The 20,055-nt window shown below is 35.4% G+C and overlaps 1 protein-coding gene across 3 annotated transcripts in view; it reads right to left on the reverse strand.

Moving 5' to 3' along the window:
* DMXL1 (Dmx like 1) overlaps nt 1–20,055 on the reverse strand; it is a 77,453-nt gene that overhangs the window by 23,203 nt on the left and 34,195 nt on the right. For 2 of the 3 annotated variants that reach the window (XM_053968744.1, XM_053968745.1), the window contains exons 17-28: nt 18,733–18,957; nt 16,387–18,078; nt 15,746–15,856; nt 14,247–14,416; nt 12,985–13,082; nt 12,143–12,308; nt 11,118–11,370; nt 8,416–9,506; nt 7,993–8,184; nt 6,673–6,743; nt 6,343–6,470; nt 4,652–4,900 (exon numbers count right to left, since the gene is read on the reverse strand). In XM_053968744.1, coding sequence (XP_053824719.1) covers nt 4,652–4,900; nt 6,343–6,470; nt 6,673–6,743; nt 7,993–8,184; nt 8,416–9,506; nt 11,118–11,370; nt 12,143–12,308; nt 12,985–13,082; nt 14,247–14,416; nt 15,746–15,856; nt 16,387–18,078; nt 18,733–18,957 — 4,446 coding nt within the window. Of the gene's footprint in view, nt 1–4,159; nt 4,274–4,651; nt 4,901–6,342; nt 6,471–6,672; nt 6,744–7,992; nt 8,185–8,415; nt 9,507–11,117; nt 11,371–12,142; nt 12,309–12,984; nt 13,083–14,246; nt 14,417–15,745; nt 15,857–16,386; nt 18,079–18,732; nt 18,958–20,055 lie in introns of all 3 variants that reach the window. The other variant, XM_053968747.1, reaches the window with a different exon arrangement.

Raw genomic sequence — 20,055 nt, forward strand, 5'->3', positions numbered from 1 at the left:
ATATGTCACCATTTTTTATTTGTTTTCTTTAATGGACAAATTCGCTGTACTCACACTATTCAATGGAATTCATTACTTCTGGTCATTTCTGGACCAAGAATAAACATGTTATTCCAGGATTCAGAAGGATTTTTAACTACATATGAAGACAAACATTATCAGCACAAGCAGCTGAACTACTACGCTGGTTGAGGCTGGGGTAGAGTTAGTTTTCTTCACAAGTGATTATTGTGAGGCTGTGTCTTGGATTTGTGCTGAACACAGGGTTGACAACACAGAGATGTTTTGTTATTGTTGAGCAGGGCTTACACAGAGCCAAGGCCTTTTCTGCTTTTGTACTTCCACCCTGGCGAGGGAGGTGGGGGTGCTTGGGAGGCTATACAGCCAGGACAGGTGACCCAACTGACCAAAGGGATATTCCAGAGCATCTGACATCATGGTCAGTACATAAAGGAGGGGGGGAAGGAGGAGGAAGGGGGAAAACATTTGGAGGCATGGTGTTTGTCCTCCCAAGTCACCACTGCACATGATGGGGCCCTGCTCTCCTAGAGCTGGCTGAACATCTGCCAGCCTATGGGAAGCAGTGAATTAATTCTTTGTTTCTCTTCGGCTGTGTGCACAGCTTTTGCTATTAAATTGTCTTGACCTGAACACACAAGTTTTCTCTATCTTTTACCCTTCCTATTTACCTGGTCCTGCCAGTGGGGGAATGAGTGAGTGAGTGGCTGCCTGGGGCTTGGCTGATGGCTGGGGTTAAACCACAATAGCCACAAAACAATTTATATATAGAATCTAATAAAAGATGAAGACATCCCGTCTTTAATCTTGAAAGAGGAATATCATAACAGTATGTGTCACACTTCTATACTGTATAATAATTTTTTTTCCTGTTAGAGATAGTACTTGAAGTCCACTTACCTGTACTAAAAGTCAAAACCACAATAACTGCAGTACAATGCATTTTCATTTCGTTATTCAAAGCTTATCAGTGAAGGAGCATGCACATGCATCACTATGAATTTTTAGCTAATTTTTAGCAACTACTTAAAAAAAAAAAAAAGAAATTCACTAGGCATGAAACAAGGAGCAAGTGTTGCATGATACAGAAATGAGCAAGTACAAGGCCTGCAGGTTGTTTTTCTAAGCAGAATTCAAAAGGTAAGTTTTATTTAAAAAAATTTTTTATTAGAAGTTTTTACTTTTTTATTTAAAAAGTACTTTAATCCTTTCTGTTGGATCACTCTTTGTATTTTTAAGACTATTGCAGGCTAGCCATTGGAAGAAATTCAGTATGTAAGGTAAATGAAAGAACAACCACCTAAGTGGTTTGACAAACACCACTCATGCAGCTTTCTTTTTATACATTCTAAAAGAAATTAATGACATAAAAATGTTGTTAAAGTTCTGACTGTCATTTGGGATTTCAAATTACTGATTACACACACTTTCAAAAAATGATGTTATTTCCCAAGAATATTGGAGTATTTCCAATAGACAAGGAAAATCCTTTAATTTCTGTCGTGTTCTAAGACATGCAATGATAATCAAAAGATATGTTGCCTTCCACTTCCCCAGGAAGAAGTAAAAGGCAGATTGCTCTCAACTTCCCTTCATCTGCTCTTGCAGCATGGAATAACTGAATATATGAAATGAAACTATGGATTTCTAACTGTTAAAACAAAGGTCAAATTCTTCCTTAAGAACCTTCCAGATGATACAGAACTTAAGATCTCTATATAGATTTAAATTATAAAACAGTTTGCTTAGGTAGTTTTCAAGCATAACATGGCAAATGTGATTCTGAAAAAAACCTAATATAATCAACAAGGTTCTTTTTTTTTCCCTCTTGGAAAACAAAACATCACGTGCTAGTTCTGTTTGCCAAAATCATTTGCTGCAACTGCAAAAACAAGAAACATGGCTGAAAGGCATACTGAACTGAAAAGCTTTCAAACTTATGTGACAGAGGCTCTAAAACAAGCTTTTCATTAAAAATATTCCTAACAGAGGTTAAGACTTTATAAGACTACCAGATACTGGTTTTTGGTTCCTGTTTTTACCATTTGAATCTAAGAGAAAGATCATATTTACTTGAGTGAAATTTTACATTCAAAGCTACTACATGCTCTAAAGCAAAGAGCAGAAAGGGAAATAACTTTATTGACCAATGCTGTACATAGTTATGATCTCTTAGAAGAAGTTTCAAACTTGGAGATCAACACCCACATTCACATATGTACTAAAGGATTGGAGGGGAGGCAAGGAGGAGAAGACATGCATAGTCTTATTGTATTAGAATTATTAGTGTTCAGAATTTTTAGCTATTGATCTCCATTTGAGAGTGGAAGCATTTCACAAAAACCTAAAAGTAAATGTAAGGGAGAAGAGTCTAGTTACGCATAACAAAATGGTAAAATACAGAAAAAATCTAAATAATATTACAGAAGGATATAGCATACTTGACTGGAACAAGCATTCCAGTCACTTCTCAGTATTTGTTTCTGGGTATCAGAAACAGTAAAGGCACAAAAATATAGTTGACTTTAATCCTAATCCCTCTGCTTCACTGGAGGTCTATTTTTTTTCCCTCTCTGCTCCCACCATTTTTTTCAATATCACCGAGAAAGGACTTTGGAGAAATACCTTTCCCACAAATTTGCTTTACATAAACACACATGAAAAACAAGTAATAACCCACTGAATCCTAGAATTACACAGGTTGAAAGACAACCAGTCCAACCCCTTGCTCAGAACAGGGCTGACTTAATTGATGACCTAGTTTGTTCAAGTTTTCAAGTAACTCCAAAGATGGAGATCCCACACCACCTCTAGGCCCCTTTCTCAGTGATTATCCCTAAAAACTAGTATTAAAAAATGTTTCTTCTTCCCTTCAATTTTTAAGTAGACCTTCGGGATTCTTCCAGCAACAGTTTTATTAAACCTGTAATCAGTCAGGCAGCATTCCTCCTTCAGAAAAACATGCAGCAGATAGGCTATATGTAGTAAGCATTTCAGAATACACTTCTTTGCAAAAATACTTTACATTTTAAACCAGTGGTAGCAGTAGTATTAACACAGCTTAGCATAGAGTTACCAACACCTATTTAGCAGAATTGCCAACAAAAGCCAGTTAAGGTTTCTGACAATTCTGTGACAGGAAATGTATTTACCTTACTAAACTGATAGAGAGAAATGTTTATACTCAGTACCACTGAGAAAGCTAATCAGAATAAGAGCTCACTTTTGGGTAAAGATCTCTGAAAACATTTTTCTGTAAGTCTGATGAAGATATTTAAACAGACCACATTTACAGTTTTCCATAAATGGAAGGCATTTTGATATGTAGCATACATCTGAATATTAGTAATATTTTTTTTAAATATAAAGTTACATTTTGTCTCTCTACATATATATTCAGATGTGATTAGAAAGTCATCAGAGTTTAATTAAATTTGTCCTTAAAAAATCTTCTCTTAAAAACTTAGTTAATTGTACCATTTTTGCTGATGGTTTTATAGAAGTCAAACTAAATCAAAAAGCACATAACCCTATGAAAAATAAAAGCATTACAGGAATTTTTTCTGGACCTAAGGATAGTTTATCACTAACTGAATTTAAAACTTGAAGACTGTTTGCTTTTCTAAAGGGTTCTTAGAGTATCAACAAGACACCTTTCACTTGTAATGTCTGGAATGAACACTTAGAAATCCACAAGCACAATAATGCTTATATTCAAAAAGCAAAATAAGCAGCTCTCCAAAAAAGATATGAAACACTTCTGATCTTTTCAAACCATGGTCAAAGTATTTAATATTTATTTCAAATGAAGAGCCATAAGAATACTACAGTGCTGACAATTTTCTTTTTTTAAAAAAGCCCAATTTCTGTGCTTCTTTAATTATAAAATTTTACTTTAAATTTTGATATAATGGCTTACAAACAGAAGTTTTTCTGTCTTTTTGCATATGCAAAACACCAACAAAACAAAAACAACAAAAAAAAACCCCACACAAAAACAAAAAACAAAAACAAAAAAAAAAAAACCCAAAAAAACACCCCAAAAAAACCCAAACAAACAAAAAAAAAAAAAAAAAAAAAAACAAAAACCCACACATAGCAAACTGCATGTAGAGGTCTAGTACTAAATCTAGTATCTTGCCTGAACGTTTGGTAGGATTATGAGTATTGAAGGAGGGAAGAGATTTGGAAAACCCCACACATTCCATGGAGAACACTACTACCTGATGTGGGCTAGGCATTGGGAGATGCCTACCTGTCAAAAAGAGAAAACATACTGTATTTGGTATTTGTAAAATGGGAATATATTCCAGTTCGAAGAGAACTGGAAAGCATTAAAATAAACACAAACTAGGCTGTAATAGTATGGGAAACTCTCTAAGATCAGCTTAACTCACTCATATTAGAGCAGCTGTGCTACTTGAAAACCTTATTTCAGTAGCATTCACTTCTGTTTCACTCTTCTACACGATATCTACACGAATAATTTCAGATCCTTGTTTTTCTATGCAAATCCAAAACCATACTGAATTCTTATTGAACACAAGCTACTTAAAGTAATTCAGCTTTCAGCAGTCACATAATTTTCTTAAAAATTCCAGAAGACAAATATACATAAAACAAGAGAACTGACCAGTTTTTGTCTTTAATTGCTTCTGTCCTCTGCTGGGCGTATGAGCTCCTCCTCCAAAGACAGCAGACCACATTTTGTTGTTAAGTGGATGAGCCATAATTCTATACAACTCATTGCTAGAATGTGTTGCAAGGCCATGGATGAACAGGCTGAGATAGACCGCAGTTAGAATTTCACAAAGTAGAACTGTGAGACCTGGCTGGGCATCCTCGCCAGCAGCATTCAAGAGACGTATTAGAGCCGTCATTCCTGTTTATATAAAATAAACATAATCTCTAAGAAAGCACAAATGTGTGTGCGAACATACTCCAGATTATCATGGGTATTTTGTCTGGTAACCTATGTTACTTAGTAATGTTTAGTGTAGAAAAATTCCAAGTTCTACACATTGAAACCTAAGTTGAAAACTTCAGGAGAAAGAGGCAAGCTCTTAATTTTTAACAATTTATTAGTTTTTTAGCTTCCTGTTTTGGACTAATGGTTAAAGAAATGTATAACACCTTTTCAATTAATATAACTACATTATAATCCTGAAAGCTGATATTCTATCTTCTCACTTTACAGTGGTAAAACCAATAAGAAATCATGGGCATCAACTTGCATTACACATTGTTTGGCAAGTGCTCTTTCACCCAAGTACTAAATATCTTGTAATATTTTTATGCTCCCACAAAAAGGTGTAGTTTCAGATGTGGCTTTAATGTGACACTTTGTACACACAAGTAAAAATGCACATAGTCATGGCCAAAGAATTCTGCTTTTTGTCATGCTCTCCAATTTGCACACGTATGTGCATGTGAATCTATTAAAAAATAGAAGTCAGTTCAAGGTGATGCTATGAATAAGAGCAACTGCTAACAATTCTTGCCCCACTCATGAGAAATTTAACCCTGTGATTAATTAAATAACAAGAAAACAGATGACAAGCTAGTTTCTCTGTAAAATCTCTAGATTCAGTAACAATGTTTGGCAGAAAAGAAAAAATGGCATAGCATCAAAAACAAAGACTTCTTCAGGTTCTCCATGAAGATTTTAAAGAGAAATTTTCTGATTTAAGAAACAATTCTCATAATAAGTAAGCACATTTCTTGACTATGCTTACATTAAAGTCAGTACTGTAAACTGAAGCCCATACCTAAATGCATTACATTGATAACATTCCCTCTAATGTAGCTCCCTAGCGTAGTTTCACCAGCATAGATCTCAGCATATATTACCTGAAATCTGACATTAACTTTACAGCTTCAAAAAATCAGGATTTATGAGAAATGTCTTATTTTTAATAGTTTCAACGTAGTTCAGAAGTTGTCCATAAGGTAAAATAATTCCTAGCTGGAGCACAAACTAAGACAGCCTTCCCAGTCTGTAGGACTCAAGAAGTAGAATACTGGTGCTCCAGGGGGCACAAGTAGAGCACAGGACATGACTTCACCCTACCTCCTGTTTAGATGCTCTCTCTTTACTAGATCCAGCACTAACATTTTTTATTAAGGAAAGCAATATAAACCAACTTGACTTAGTGAATAATCAGAAGTACTAACTTAGCTGTTTTGAAAAAAATAATGCAACATTTTAATCAAAGAACTGAACACATCTGTTGCAAATACTATAAGAAAGTCATAGCCACATGCTCTTACAGTGGATACAAATAACTCAGTTTTCCTTAAGAGGAAAGAAACAAGTCTAGATACCTGGCCACTGAGCAGGTGATGTGTTGGGAGTCACTGTTTCTTCTAAGCTTGCTGTTCTTAAAGAATGACGCTGAGTTAACAGGACTGTCTGGTACACTGTTCCAGTGAACTGATTTGCTTGAAATGAGCTGTGAAACAGAGAAGCAGTAAATATTTATTTTTAAATTAAAAAAATATTTTTTACATTTTAAAATTTTTTTTTAAATTACAACTATTCAGGTGATAGCACTTTCTAGATGTAGGCAAGTGTGATCACTCCTTCTGGTGCACTATCCATTAAAATGACTGCAATGAGACAGCTGTCTAAAAATCACTTTTCATAGACTTTACCTGTAGCTGTCACAGAGACACTGGTAGATGCAAGCGGAGAGCGATGCTGCTAAGGTATGCATTACATATATCTGTAAGACAAAGTTTTACAGAACTCATTACACCCAAAGTGAGCTGTGGTTAGTATCACAGCTTTTAACTCTGCATACAGACGTGTAACAAGCACTGGGCATGAAAGGTCTAAGTCCTTATGCATTTATAAAGCCACCTTTTGCTTCAGAATTTTTATCAGACAAATCAGTTCACACCCTATGAAAAGGATAAGGGAAAACTCACTCGCCTCACCAACACACAATCACAGATCAGCTCCATGTGAAATGTTTTCAATTATTAAACAGCAGCCTATTAAGCCTGTATTCAACAATCCTATGTAATTACACCCTAAAACAGCAGCAGTTTGCTTGATCAGAATACAAAGAATTTATTTCAGAATGAAAACTATAATGCAGCCTAGTTTTTGACCAATTATAGTGCAGCTCTTGGACACACACTCAATTTACTCAGTATCATACTGATCAGTACTTTTAACACAGCTGACACTTTTTTCTTAATATATCACAAAACACTATAAGGTTAAATAATATATCACTAAAACAATATAAGGTTAAAAAGCTAGAGAAGCTGTTAATCAAAAAGGTTCAATTAAAACAAAAACAGTTTATTGTATTTTTTTGTTTGTTCCCTCTAAAACAAAGCTAACTAGGATTAAGCCATCTTTTCAGTATTCTCTAGAAATCCTTAGTAAAAGCAGACATGATCTGGGACCTAACAATACAAAACTTCAGGAAAGACTAAGTTTTATTTCCAGTCAAATGTTAAATACAGGAGAAATCTTACAGAAACTATTTTTAAAAACTACTATACAAACACATACTGTTTCACAAAGAACAGTATGGGTTTATTGAAGTTTGCTAACACTCAGTTTTGTACTTAAACATTTAATTTTATTTATGTCTAAGAATGAAATACAGAATCTGCTATTAGCATAAAAGAAGTAATGAACATACTGTCATAAAGACAAATATGATGCTGATGGTTTAGTATAACATGTTTTCCATTAAAATGTCCTCTTGGACAAACATCCAGTTCTCAGAGAGGCCAATCTACAATAGTTGAACCAGATCCTCAACACCTCAACAATGACTAATGGTCACTGGACATTTAAGCTCAAGATGAGTACTACAGAAAATGATTACGTTTCATAGTTTTACTTTGTCACAGATAGGCACAACACAAAGTTTTCACACTGTCTGAATGAAAAATTTGTGACTTCAGCAAACTAGATGATAAAACAACAAAACCACTTTAAAAAATACATACCTTGCTGTTCTGAGTATCTGGATGAGGTGGCGAATCGAAGTTTATTATAGCATGTAATATATCATGAGTTAAATTGCCAAGATGTAGCAATGGATTAGCCACCACTGTTTTGGCACTAGCTGTGCAAGCAAATAGGAGAGGTATGGAGCTTTGCTCTGCTGGAGGGCTGGAAGGTATCTGTACTGACTGCTCCTAAAATCAAGCAAGAAACACATAGACAAAGCAATATGTTCCTTCTTTAAAGGAACATAACTTTTGAAAGAGGGAAAAAGATTCTATAAAACAACAACAAAAAATAAACAATGAACAAAAAAAAAACTTAAAAACAGATTTAGATTAAAAAAAATGTGTATGCTACAGTAGGAAAATTTTACAAAAAATATTACAAAGCAGAGAAAACAAAACCTAAGCTCCCCCACATACCTGCTGAGATTCCTGCAAGAGCAGAATTAATTCCATTCTGACAGATGCCAAGCCTCCACCATGTGAGCCATGAAGTACACAGTAACTAAGGAACATTCTGAGGAGAGACTGGTATTTCAGAAGCCATTGACGTCTTTTTTGAAAGTCTTCTTTCTGTAGCATAGTTTTTTCCTGGTCAGCTAAGTCTTCAGAGTTTTCATGTAATGTAGCTTCCTCGGGCATCTCTCTAACTCCTGACTGTATCTCTTCTACTTCAACAGCATAATCACAGGTCTTCTGAAGAGCTACCACTTCTCTCTCAAGCCACTGGTAAAGCTGATACCGCAACTTTCCACCATCGACTTCATAGCCAGTGGACAGTGTACGAAGCTCCACAGTAAGGATTTTCAGGCATGCTCTAAACTTCAGCTGTGCTGAAATTATATCTTCTGATGGACTTAGAATATCTTTGTCATCAACTACACTAGAAGATTCTGTGTAGCTAGAACTTGTTTCATGTAATTTTTCAGTTTTCTTCAGAGGTTTTAGCTCTTTCATTACCAGGGAAGAATCTTCACTTTCATCATTTTCATCACTGTCTGACTGTAGTTGCAATTGTTCATCTTGGAATAGAGCACTTGGCTGGCTCCAATCAAAGGAAAGAGTGGAACTTGAATGTTTTCCTGATGAACAATCTGAAGACGAACCTAGACCATTCAACACGGGCTGTGACCAATCAATACTGGAAGCTTGATCTTTTGTTTCATACTCTTTAACTGGAGATAATGGTGAGAAATCTTTACTAGTATCAACTAAACTAGGGGATTTACAGAATAACTTTGACCTCTTGACAACTTTGGGCATCTTTGATAACACTTCTAAGGCCAACATGGGACAACCAGCTTTTAGATGAGCATATGCAGTGGTGAAAAATAGCCCTCTTTCACCTAGGTTGATTTTGTCAGTTAATCCATTTTCTACTGTTAGGCAAATGTGTGTGGAAGATGTATCAGAAGAGCGAAAATGACGTCTCAGCAAGAGGGGATGTGTTCTTAGGTAGTTATAGAAGTTAAACACTGCAGGGTTGCAACTTGATGAGCCATCCCCTTCATCTGAAAAGATATGGCAACATTTTACCATTCTGCATGAAATAACCAATCTGCAAAGTCCTAAGTTCATCAGAAGGCTTTTAGGTCTTAGTATCAATCCTGTTGTCTACTTCATACATCCATTCTACTGTTTACTTCACTGCACCCTCCTTTGCACCTTCATCATTTGAATACCTCCATGGGAAGGACATTGCCAAACCTACTAAAAACAAGCAGAGTGGGGCAGTAGGCATGACTTCTTAAATTAAAACAGCTACCATTTATTTTCCTTGTAGTCAGGCCGGTTTTACTGAAGTCAAACAAGGCCACTTTTCTGTTAATTTTAGATTTCTGCAGTCTCCATGTTCCATGTCTAAGTGACAATAACACAATATCTTCTTTATTACTTAAAGTCTCATTTAAAAAATTGGAATAGTATTTTTTTTTTGTCTACACCTCAAAAGAAATGCAACTTACAATAAAACTAGGAAATCTATAACATTTATACATAATGGTAACAGTATTACATACAAATAAATTAATTACACAGCAGTGCAACACCTATAAATTTCATTTTCATGTCCACAATAAGAAAAACCCTGAAAAGCTATAAGAATCAGCACAGCATGATTCACAGTTTTCAAAGGTCTCAGGATAGCTGAAATAAACCCTTACTCTCTCCTCTATCAGAAGTTACAGCACAACTGGTGACAGTTAACGGAGAGAGCTACATGAAAACACATATTCTAGGTAAGAAAATAAGGCAAGACACCACAAACAAGCCATGAACTGACCACAGAAGAATTAGCAACACTTTAAAATTATTTTACACAGAAAGATGGGATCAAGACAGCAACAACCAAATGCTATATTCCTCATTTGCTCAAAATCATCCTAAAGCATTTAACTTCTACTAAAATCAGTTTCACAAATTAGTTACCCAATTCTAAGTATTTGAGCCTTTATTTATCCCCTTCCAATTTCTCTCCGCAGCCAGGGCTGAAACCAGTTAACTAGCAAGGACTTGAAGCATTTAACTTCAATGAAAACACTACCTTTAGGAAATAAGACAATTAATTCTTAGAAGGCCTATAAAGCCAGCAAGTGAACATAGAATGAATTGCTCTAGGAGACTCACATGCTGTTTCAGGCACCACATGGGCCTCCTCGTACCATTTAAAGTAACAAAATCTATCTCTTGGTAGTCTGCTATTGTAGTCAGCTGTTACCAAGGGCTAAAAGCTACCAAAACACCATGTCTTACAGACTCTCCTATGTAGATGGGCAATCAGAAATTTTGTCTTAGACTGTGATGGAGTCAGATTAATTTAAGAAGTTAATTTGTCTCCATCTTTAGACTGCTTCTGGAAAAACAGCTGTATTACTGCAGGGTCATTCCATTGTCTTGATATTCACATGCCTAAAAAGGATGCATGCTTGGGATACAGGTTAACAATAATACAGTCACCATGTTTGCTATTAAAGTCCACATACATTGCTACAGCAAGTGGTTTACTAACAATGGTGAGGAACTGTGTGGTACTTGGCTTTGTTCAGATGACACTTTAAGAAACTGTGGCTTAAGTGAACAAATATTTTAAATCAACTCAACAGGCCAAATACTTATATTCTTACCTCCTTCATCTTCAACAGAATGTTTAATCAAAGTCTCAAGAGCCTTGCTATAATCTTCCAAAATCCAGTATGCCATACTTCGCAGGAAAGGGTCACATTGTAGGTTTCCCAAGTTCTCTTTTCCAGTAGACACACTTCCCAAAACTCTCTTCTGTAGTATAGATTTGTAAGTACTAGACACTTCAAACTCTGATTCATAGAGTCTTGATATTACAAGAGCCAACTGAATGTCATGCAGTTTTTCAAGGCAGACCTAATTAAAGATAAGAATATTCAAATGATCAAACTTTGTCATTTCTCCTCAGTTTAAAATAATTACAGAGCAAGAAGTGACATAAATTTGCTCAGTAGGTCTACCAACTCCATAGAAAGTGAGCAGGAACTAAGCAGAACAGGTGTAGCTAAGTATCACATGCAAGACTGGATTTGCATTTCTTCAGTTTTAGAATGGCATGACAACAGATCTTTGAAATCAACCAGCTCCAATAGATCATTACCAATGTGCACATGCCACCTCTTACCTCTGGATTCTGGTTGTTTCAGCTACAAAGCTTTACAGACCAAATCCTTCATTACCACAGAGATTAATTTCCTCACAGTTTTGCAATTTAAACAGACCCAGGAAAAAAATTGTGTTTGCTTTGTTTTCTGTAAAGTGATTCTAGGACCTAATCCACATCTCTGCTGAAACACCACATCTGGAACTTCCTAATGAAAAACTATCCTATCTTCCTATTGGACTGGGTAGAAAATCTGGAAGGAAGCAAATTGTAGGTAGGCCCCTTAGTATTAGTGCAGAGAAATTACCCATGTCACTTTTCAATATCAGTAAAATGACAGCTAAAAAGGAATCAGAATGTAAAGAAGGTGGTTTTGTATTTATCATTCATTTGGGGTGGGAAAGAAGAGCAAAAATTGAAAGCATAAGAAGCTTCAGGGGCCATACTAATCAAAACACAAACTGCATTAGTATATTTGTACATTTGGGACAATGCAAGAGTCTTAAACATTAAGCATTTTATTACCTCCACTGCATCTTTTAAGTGTCCTGCCAACAAGAAAAATGCTGCAGAATGCTCAAATCGCTGTTTGCCAAGCAAAGAAAAAGCATTCTTTAAGGCTGCTTTACGCCATCTGTCCTCAGTAAAGTTGTTTCCAAAAAACTGTGTCATTTTAGTATCTTTTTGGGACCTGCATATTAAACATAATTGATAAAAACATTTTACTTTTTATTACTTGCAGTATGGTTCTTAATTTCTGCAGATGTCAGTATAATTTTACACAGATCTTCACATTAGGAAATGCAGAGTCTCTCACTACACTGGGAGCTGAGAAGGCTACTTCTTTAAAAATAGCAGAAACTTAAATAAATACAAAACCTAATGGTATTTTCAATAACCTGATAGAGAAAATCTTTTTTCTTAAGATGAGCTCTTAAGTGACAATGAAAATTAGCTTTCAGAAGGTTTGCAACACTGAATGCTGTATTATGAAACATCAGTTAGGAAGACTTAAGTCAGTCCCCTAATCTAAAGGTAAAATTTTTAACAACAAACATTTATGTATAAGATAGGCATGACATTTCACACACTACACTGCTAGTCCTCAGAAGTAAATCAGAATTAAGCAGTAATTGAAATTACAGGAGATTTGAGACTAAAACTTGCAGCACCTACCTTCAGAAACAGCAACTAAATTTCTTCAGTTTAGGGTTAGAAACTACTCATTCAATGTAATGACTAGTTTAGAAATCAAACCTCAGCTTTCAATGGTAGTATTTGTGCTTCCTTTGGATAACCATCACATTCAACATTTTCCCCCAAAATTATACCAGACAGTGTGAAATTCCATGTAAGAGCTTGAATACCTGTATAATCCCCAGATAACAGCTTTCTTCTTCATTGCAAGGTAAAAAATGGCAGCATCAAGTGGATTGTTGTTTCTCTGGAAAGCTGCTTTAGCCACCTGAGAAGACAGTTCAAAAGCAAAAAAACAACCACAATTTAAATTAATCTTAAATGAGATTCTTGTTTCTTCTGGCATCTCACACCCGATAGTGCTTTGAAGTTCTCTTAAATACAGGATCCCTCCTGTAATTATGAATCTGATATAAGAACATGTGGAGATACAACAACCTGTTTTATATCACTTAGCCCATGATCTTCCAGTTCTAGAAGCTTATTTGCAGATCAAATGGGAATCCATATGTCTGGAAGTAGTTTATAAAATTATAGCAAAATTAATTTACTAGTTGCTCTGTTAATCAAAGGACAGATGGAGTCTTGAAAATCAGGCTGGGACCAGTGATTGCTTTTGGAAGGTGGAAAGGAAAAAGGGTAAGTGGCAGCAAGAATAGTCCAAGACCCGTGTAAAATAATCTTAAACTCAGGCCAAGAATACCTGGAATTTTTTTAATGCAAGGCAGTTAAGTTTCATAAAATGATGATTAATTACTGAATATTTAAAAGTAAGAGTAGAGACATGCATTTTATCACTTCGTGCTTTGTAGTCAAAATATCTTGTGCATGTCATTTTCTAGCTCAACACACTTGGCTTTTCCAAGAGCTTAAAACAAGTGATAATGACGTTAGGTTTACTGTCACATTGTGATGATTAAAATATTTCATATAAAAAACCCAGCAAAATCCTCAAACAAAAAAAAACCACCAAGCCAAAACAAAACAATAGAATGTTTGTTTTATCATGTAAAATAATCAATTTGCAAGACAGATATACATATAATATCTAACCTGTTCCCACATCTGATAGGTTTCTAAGAAGAACCTTTTCCCACAACTTCAATTCTCAATTTTGCTATAAAAAACAACTATATCCTCCACCTGTATCTTGAGCATCCACAATAAACACTGTACAATATTACCTTTAGGATGGAGCATCTAAGAGCAAAAAATGTACTCCACACTGGAATTTGAAGTACTAAAAAAAAAATTAGTTAAATACAGAAGTTCATATTCTTACAGAAAAGTATAGATACAAAAAAATACAGTATGAAACACTCAGAAAAACTTTATTATCTAAAAACTTAAAACTAGATAAATAGAAGGTAAACACTGGAGAACAGCTGTTTAGAAAGATTTTGTTGGGGTTTTTTAAGAATGCTATGTTTACCTTTTCTATGCATTTCCGCAGGCTGTGGATGTTTCGGACCCACCATCCCACACCCATAGCTCTGAGCTCGGACCATGTTGGATCTCCCTTCTGTACTGCAGGGAGCATACTCAGGAGCTCTTCCTCTGCTACAGAATGGAATGCCCAGGCAAAGTGACTAGTAGATAAGCCTATGCAATGACCATTTAAAAAAAAGAAAAAAAGAAAATTCAGAAGATATTCATTAATAAAATAATCCAGAATCTGAAGACAAAGTAATGGGAAAGAGAGAAGCGAAGAAGGTCAAACTGCTTGTTTTGGATTTTTAAGTGCATTGCTGATAAGGCAACAGAAATCTAAGAGTATTTGTTAGGACTGCAAATCAAATCTTACAGAAAAATCATACAACTAGAAGCAATTTTTCATCTGCAAATTCCTTAGGAAAGTTTGTGAAGAACAGTTTTTCTATGAAGCTCAAACATATGGACAGTAAGTGGCACTAGGATTAGCCATGATACAAAGTGCAGTGTACTGATTAAATTTTTCAAAATTTTGAAATATAGGCTCACTGTTTTGACTTGGATTAGAAAATGCACAAGTTTTGGATAATCAGAGCAAAAACACCTTTGGGGATAGAGATACAAAAGAAAACTTGAAAAAAAAAAACTCACAAGGAAGGAAGCAATTACTAAGGAACAACATAGCTGGCTAAGAATAATTACAACTCTGGTGAAGGCCAGATGCTTCTTTGTAGAAAGGCACTTCTGCGTGTGCCCCAGAAGCACTTCCCACTCTCACCAATTTCTGAGCTCACCAGAAATCTCAAGTATCTCAACTAAAATTACTCCATCAGAAAGTTAACTCTGCAATACTCTGCAATACTCTGCTGTGGCAGTTCTGGCAAATTCCAACCTCTGATTCAGCTGAGGGGTGATAAGCCATGAGATTGAAAATGTTATCACAACTGTCATGATTAAAGGAGTAATCACAGACAGTCATTTAGATCTGATTATGACTAATCAAATCCATCTCGTTCTGTCATCTGCAATATCAGGATGGAACTAGTTAAATTATACAAAAATACCTCCTTATATTAAATAGTCAATTGTATAATTACAATTAGTATATAGAAATATATAAAGTCTGAGTAGTAATTTTTCTTTCCAAATATGTACCAAACACCTACACAAATAGGTACAGTTGTTTACTACATTATTCCTGCAGAAAGTTATTGGAACAACATGGTAGTAGAATTTAATTTGGGGAATTTGGGGTATTTAATTTGGGGAAACAAACACTCCCCTACCAACTAAAAACTTGTTAGAAAAAAAATCAGTTCTGAGACCTTTACCAAAACAAGACATTTTCTGCTCTAGCATTCATTCATATTGGACAATATTTTCTTGAAAGACCCCAATAAATTAAATTACTGGTTCTGCAGAGGCACATCAACAGCACAACAGTCATAGGTGCAGCTACATCACTAAAACCCAACTCATCTAAGAAAACACATCAGTCACCTTGGTGAAGCAGCTGGGCTCGATGCACAGGAGGAAGTGCAGTTGTTAGAAAGGTGTGACGCCGGACAGCCAATAAAAATTTTAAACCACACTCATCAAGAGTTTCTCCACCTGGAAATAAATATTTTTACACAGATTTTATAGCCATTAATCCAAGTAAGTACTGTGGGTCTTAACAGAATAAGTATAATTTTGTGACTACTAATACTTTTGAATTTGTAAACAATAGCTTAGTCCATAAATTCCTCCCTTCAAGAAAAGGGAAAGCAGAAAATTTCAAATATAAAAACTGCTGAAATTATTTGTTCTGTTTAATGCAAGAGAAAAAAAAAGTGTTATATATTAAAAAAGCCAAACCAAATTATTTCTCTACACAGTACAACAAATATTTGTCATTCCTATCTCTTCAAAAGTGAATTAAAAATAATTCTAGTATGTGGATGGATGGACTCATAGTGGCATTACCAGGTGGCGAAATAAAATTTTACTTTTATCAAAGCAATAGGTCTTGAAATAATTATACTATGAAATGAAGGCGCATCATCATCTTACAAACTACAAAAATATTCCAAAATAGGCAAAAAGTCCCTGGAAAGGCTGTGAAGCACAGTAGTACAATTAACTTGGAAGAGACAGCTTACCCTGACTTCTGTCTCTGCTTTCTCCAATGTCAGTACTGGTAGTAGCAATTGTATCGGCCAAGGCCATCAATGACATTTGCTCCATCCTAGTCAGACCTGGCAAGCTTGAATGAAGCAAGTGACGAGAAAGAACTTGAGCATGTTCTGGTCCAAAGTAAGTTGGGCTGTATTGAGAAAGATCAATGACTTTTGAACTGTCTTCATCTGCCTCAAACGTGACAAGGTCATCTGTACTTATAACAGTATTTTGGAAGATATTTTCATAACTGTCATTGGGCATATCCTTTTTATTTTGACTATTGTGATTATTGGACTTCTCAGAACAGGAGTAAGATGAATCATCATCCGCAGCAAGAAGAGCATACAGAGGCAATGGTGGAACAGAGTCTATTTCAATATAGTCTGTAGTCTCTGTTTTGCTGAACATTTTGGGATCTCTTGCAGTACTTCCACTAGCACTGATTGTCAGAGATCTGAGCCTCTTGTCATGATTAGGCTCAGACTGATTTATAGCAACAACTTCTCCAGCAATGCACTTCACCAAATGGGACAGAATGGCTTTTGCTCTGCGTACTTTACCAAGATCCATGAGCTCCAACAATTGATATGGATGGTACTGAGGTAAAGTTGGAGATAATATATGAGCTGCTTCAAATAGACCAGAATCTTCCATTTCCATAGACAGATCAGAGGCAGATCTTTTCCCACTAACTTTCTGTGCAAGGCTGGTCATAGATCTGGTCAAAGTTCTCTTTGGTGGATGCAGACTTGAGGCAGCTGACTGGCTTTGTTTCATTAAGCTAGTTAGGCATGGCATGCTTCCACTGTAGGAATCTGTACTAACTAGTTCCTGCTTAGAAGGAGATTGCCACTGGGAATAAACATGCATTTCACAATCCATTCCAACTACCAGAATGCCATCACGCACCCAAGACAAGGATACAGGAAAAGGAGGTGACCCCTCCACAGATGAAACCAAGTCAACACAACGCAGCAAAACAAACCCAGAAAGGGTTGCAGCCTTAGGACTGCTACTGTGGGAGATTGCTACAATCTCATTACCATTTTGTTCTTGCCTCTTCCCAGACATCTGACCAAACATATAAAGTTTTGATCCAATTCCCACTGTCAGAATATGTGAACCATCTTCCCTAGACATCCAATCCAAGTGTACCAAGTGCTTAGTGTTGGGTATAATACACCCACCATGAGACAGAGAAGTATCTTGTTGGTTATCTGCCACTAAATCGCTATCAACACTAACACCAGAGTTCAACATGGTGCCTAGCTCATCTAAATTAAGTGTCTGTTCTAAAATCCAAGAAGAACCCCCTGTAGATTCACATTCAAAAATACTAACGTGCATCACAAAATCTTGAGAAAGATGTCTATTTCTAGATGCTGCCTGCTTGTATGCTACTGCTAATCTGTTTGTGTGTGCACAGCTGACATCAGTTGGCCTCCCTGGAACATTAATAGCACTACTACTAGGAAGACCATCCTCAATCAGTAATGGCCATTCTTCCCATACATATTTAACAACACCGTCAGTGCCATATTGTGGCATGGAAGAAGCTGATGATTCAGTGACAACCCTGCATCTCCAGAATCGAACTTTTCCATCAGAGCAGGAAGTAGCCAACAGGTAAGGTGCACGACAAACAGGATATATGGAAGAAGAACTGAGATGTCCTAAAATGAAAAAAATAAAACATTCTTACTGGAGGAAATACTAAAAAGCAAAATTAGCAACATTTTTATTCAGCCATTATTCTATTTTTCCAAATTAAAAAAAGTATTACTGCTTTCTCACAAAGAGGTCATTTACAGGGCCTCACAAAGAAGACAATATATCAAAAATACCATGAAACCATTTTACCCTTTGACTGCATTTTGTGCTCTAGAGAGGAATCAAATAATATTATTTAAACATGAATACTACTAAATATTCTCTTCTGTCAAACAAATATTTCTCCACTGAAAAATCTAAAACTGTATTTTAGAAAGACTACTGAGGAAAAACTTAACATTTAAGTACAGATCCTAAAAAAATTTTCATGAATCACAAAATTTATGCAAACAAAAATTTGTGTTTCAACTCTATTTTTTGCAAGTATATGGAATACAGTAAATATTATACCTCAAGTAAGACCTTTATTTTAGTGTTAGTTCAAGGATTGAAATATTAAGTTATGGGAAGTACATTTTAGCAAACCTTTTGAATTCACCCACACATACTTGATTCCAACAACAAATCCAAAACTCACTATTACTTTGTTTCTATTTTAAGACCACAGTCAAGAAGGCAGATTCCCTATTTTAGTGTTTTAAAAAAAGATGACAAACCTGCTGATGGCTTTACACTTATTATTTCTACTCCATCTGGCATGCTCAGCTCTTGACTATACACCATTTTGGAAGACAGAGTAAGCCAGCTGGTGCTCTGAAGGTTTGCTCTACAGGCCCGATACTTTTGAGTGAAAGGTGATTGGATTTTCTCTGGATCTGGTGAAGAATACGATTCTTCTGTTTGCGTTGCTTCTTCAGATGTATTTGAAACTATCTTTTCATCTAAAAAAAGGTATGCATTGTTAACCTTAAAAGATCAGTAATTTCTTATAATGTAAGAAGTTATTTTATTCACTTTAATAGATCCAGAAGAACTTGACTTAAAATTTTACATTTATTTTAATGAAATGTATTCTCATATTCAGATTTAAAGATAAACACCAGGACATCTCACCTTAAATACTTCAGAGATTCTAGAACTGCTGAGAGATTATAAAACAATTAAAGTCTGACCAAGAAGACCAAAACTGCAAAGAAATATGTATTTGGCTAACCACTGAAAATAAGGTTTCAGTAAGCACAGAGTACTTGTAGCTAGGGAAAATTAAATTAAGACCTTAATGTCTTAGCTTACAAATTGATGAAAGTTATTTTTGAGAAAAGTTTCAATAACAGCTTTATTATATTCCTTAAAACAGACTCTCAGAGAATGTGATATGAATGCCTCCCTTTTTTAATAAAACTCAAGACCTGAAGTATAAAATTGCTGGAAATGGAACATGAAAATTTTCAACAGATTTGATGAAGAACCTTCTCAGTAATTTCTTCATCATGTAAGTACATCAGAAAATTTTTATCTTTATTATGCTCACTAACTTATAAACTAATTGCAATAACACTTCTCTTGTTTGAAAGCAACAGTTAAGAAATGCTAATTTAGTTTAAATGACAGAAACATGCATTATAACAGATTCCTCTGGTAAGTGGTACCAGATTTATGTTTCTTAAAATCTTTAAATGTTAACAGAAAACTGTGAAAGTGTATCTTGCCTTTCTTTAAAACCTTAGCGTTTTAGAGGGAGTTTGGTATTTTGAAAGAGAACCAGCAGATTTCAGAACGCCAGAATTATTTAGAATTGTAATGGCATCACTGATGCTTACGTGCTTCAGAGTACGGTCCTATTTAAAATGTATGCATAAACTCAAAAATTGCAGAACTAAAACTTCCAAAAAGCAAAACAGCTTAACTGTTAGACTGCATTAAAGCCAATTAAGCATATCTGGCCTTAGAATGCATAAAAAAATACCAAACTTCAGGCTCAGGCTGAACTGAGGAGTTTCAGCAATCAGAAGATTAGGTAATCAAGAAAGAATGGTTGT

This window comes from Vidua chalybeata, chromosome Z (assembly GCF_026979565.1).
Source record: "Vidua chalybeata isolate OUT-0048 chromosome Z, bVidCha1 merged haplotype, whole genome shotgun sequence".
Taxonomy (NCBI): Eukaryota; Metazoa; Chordata; class Aves; order Passeriformes; family Viduidae; genus Vidua; species Vidua chalybeata.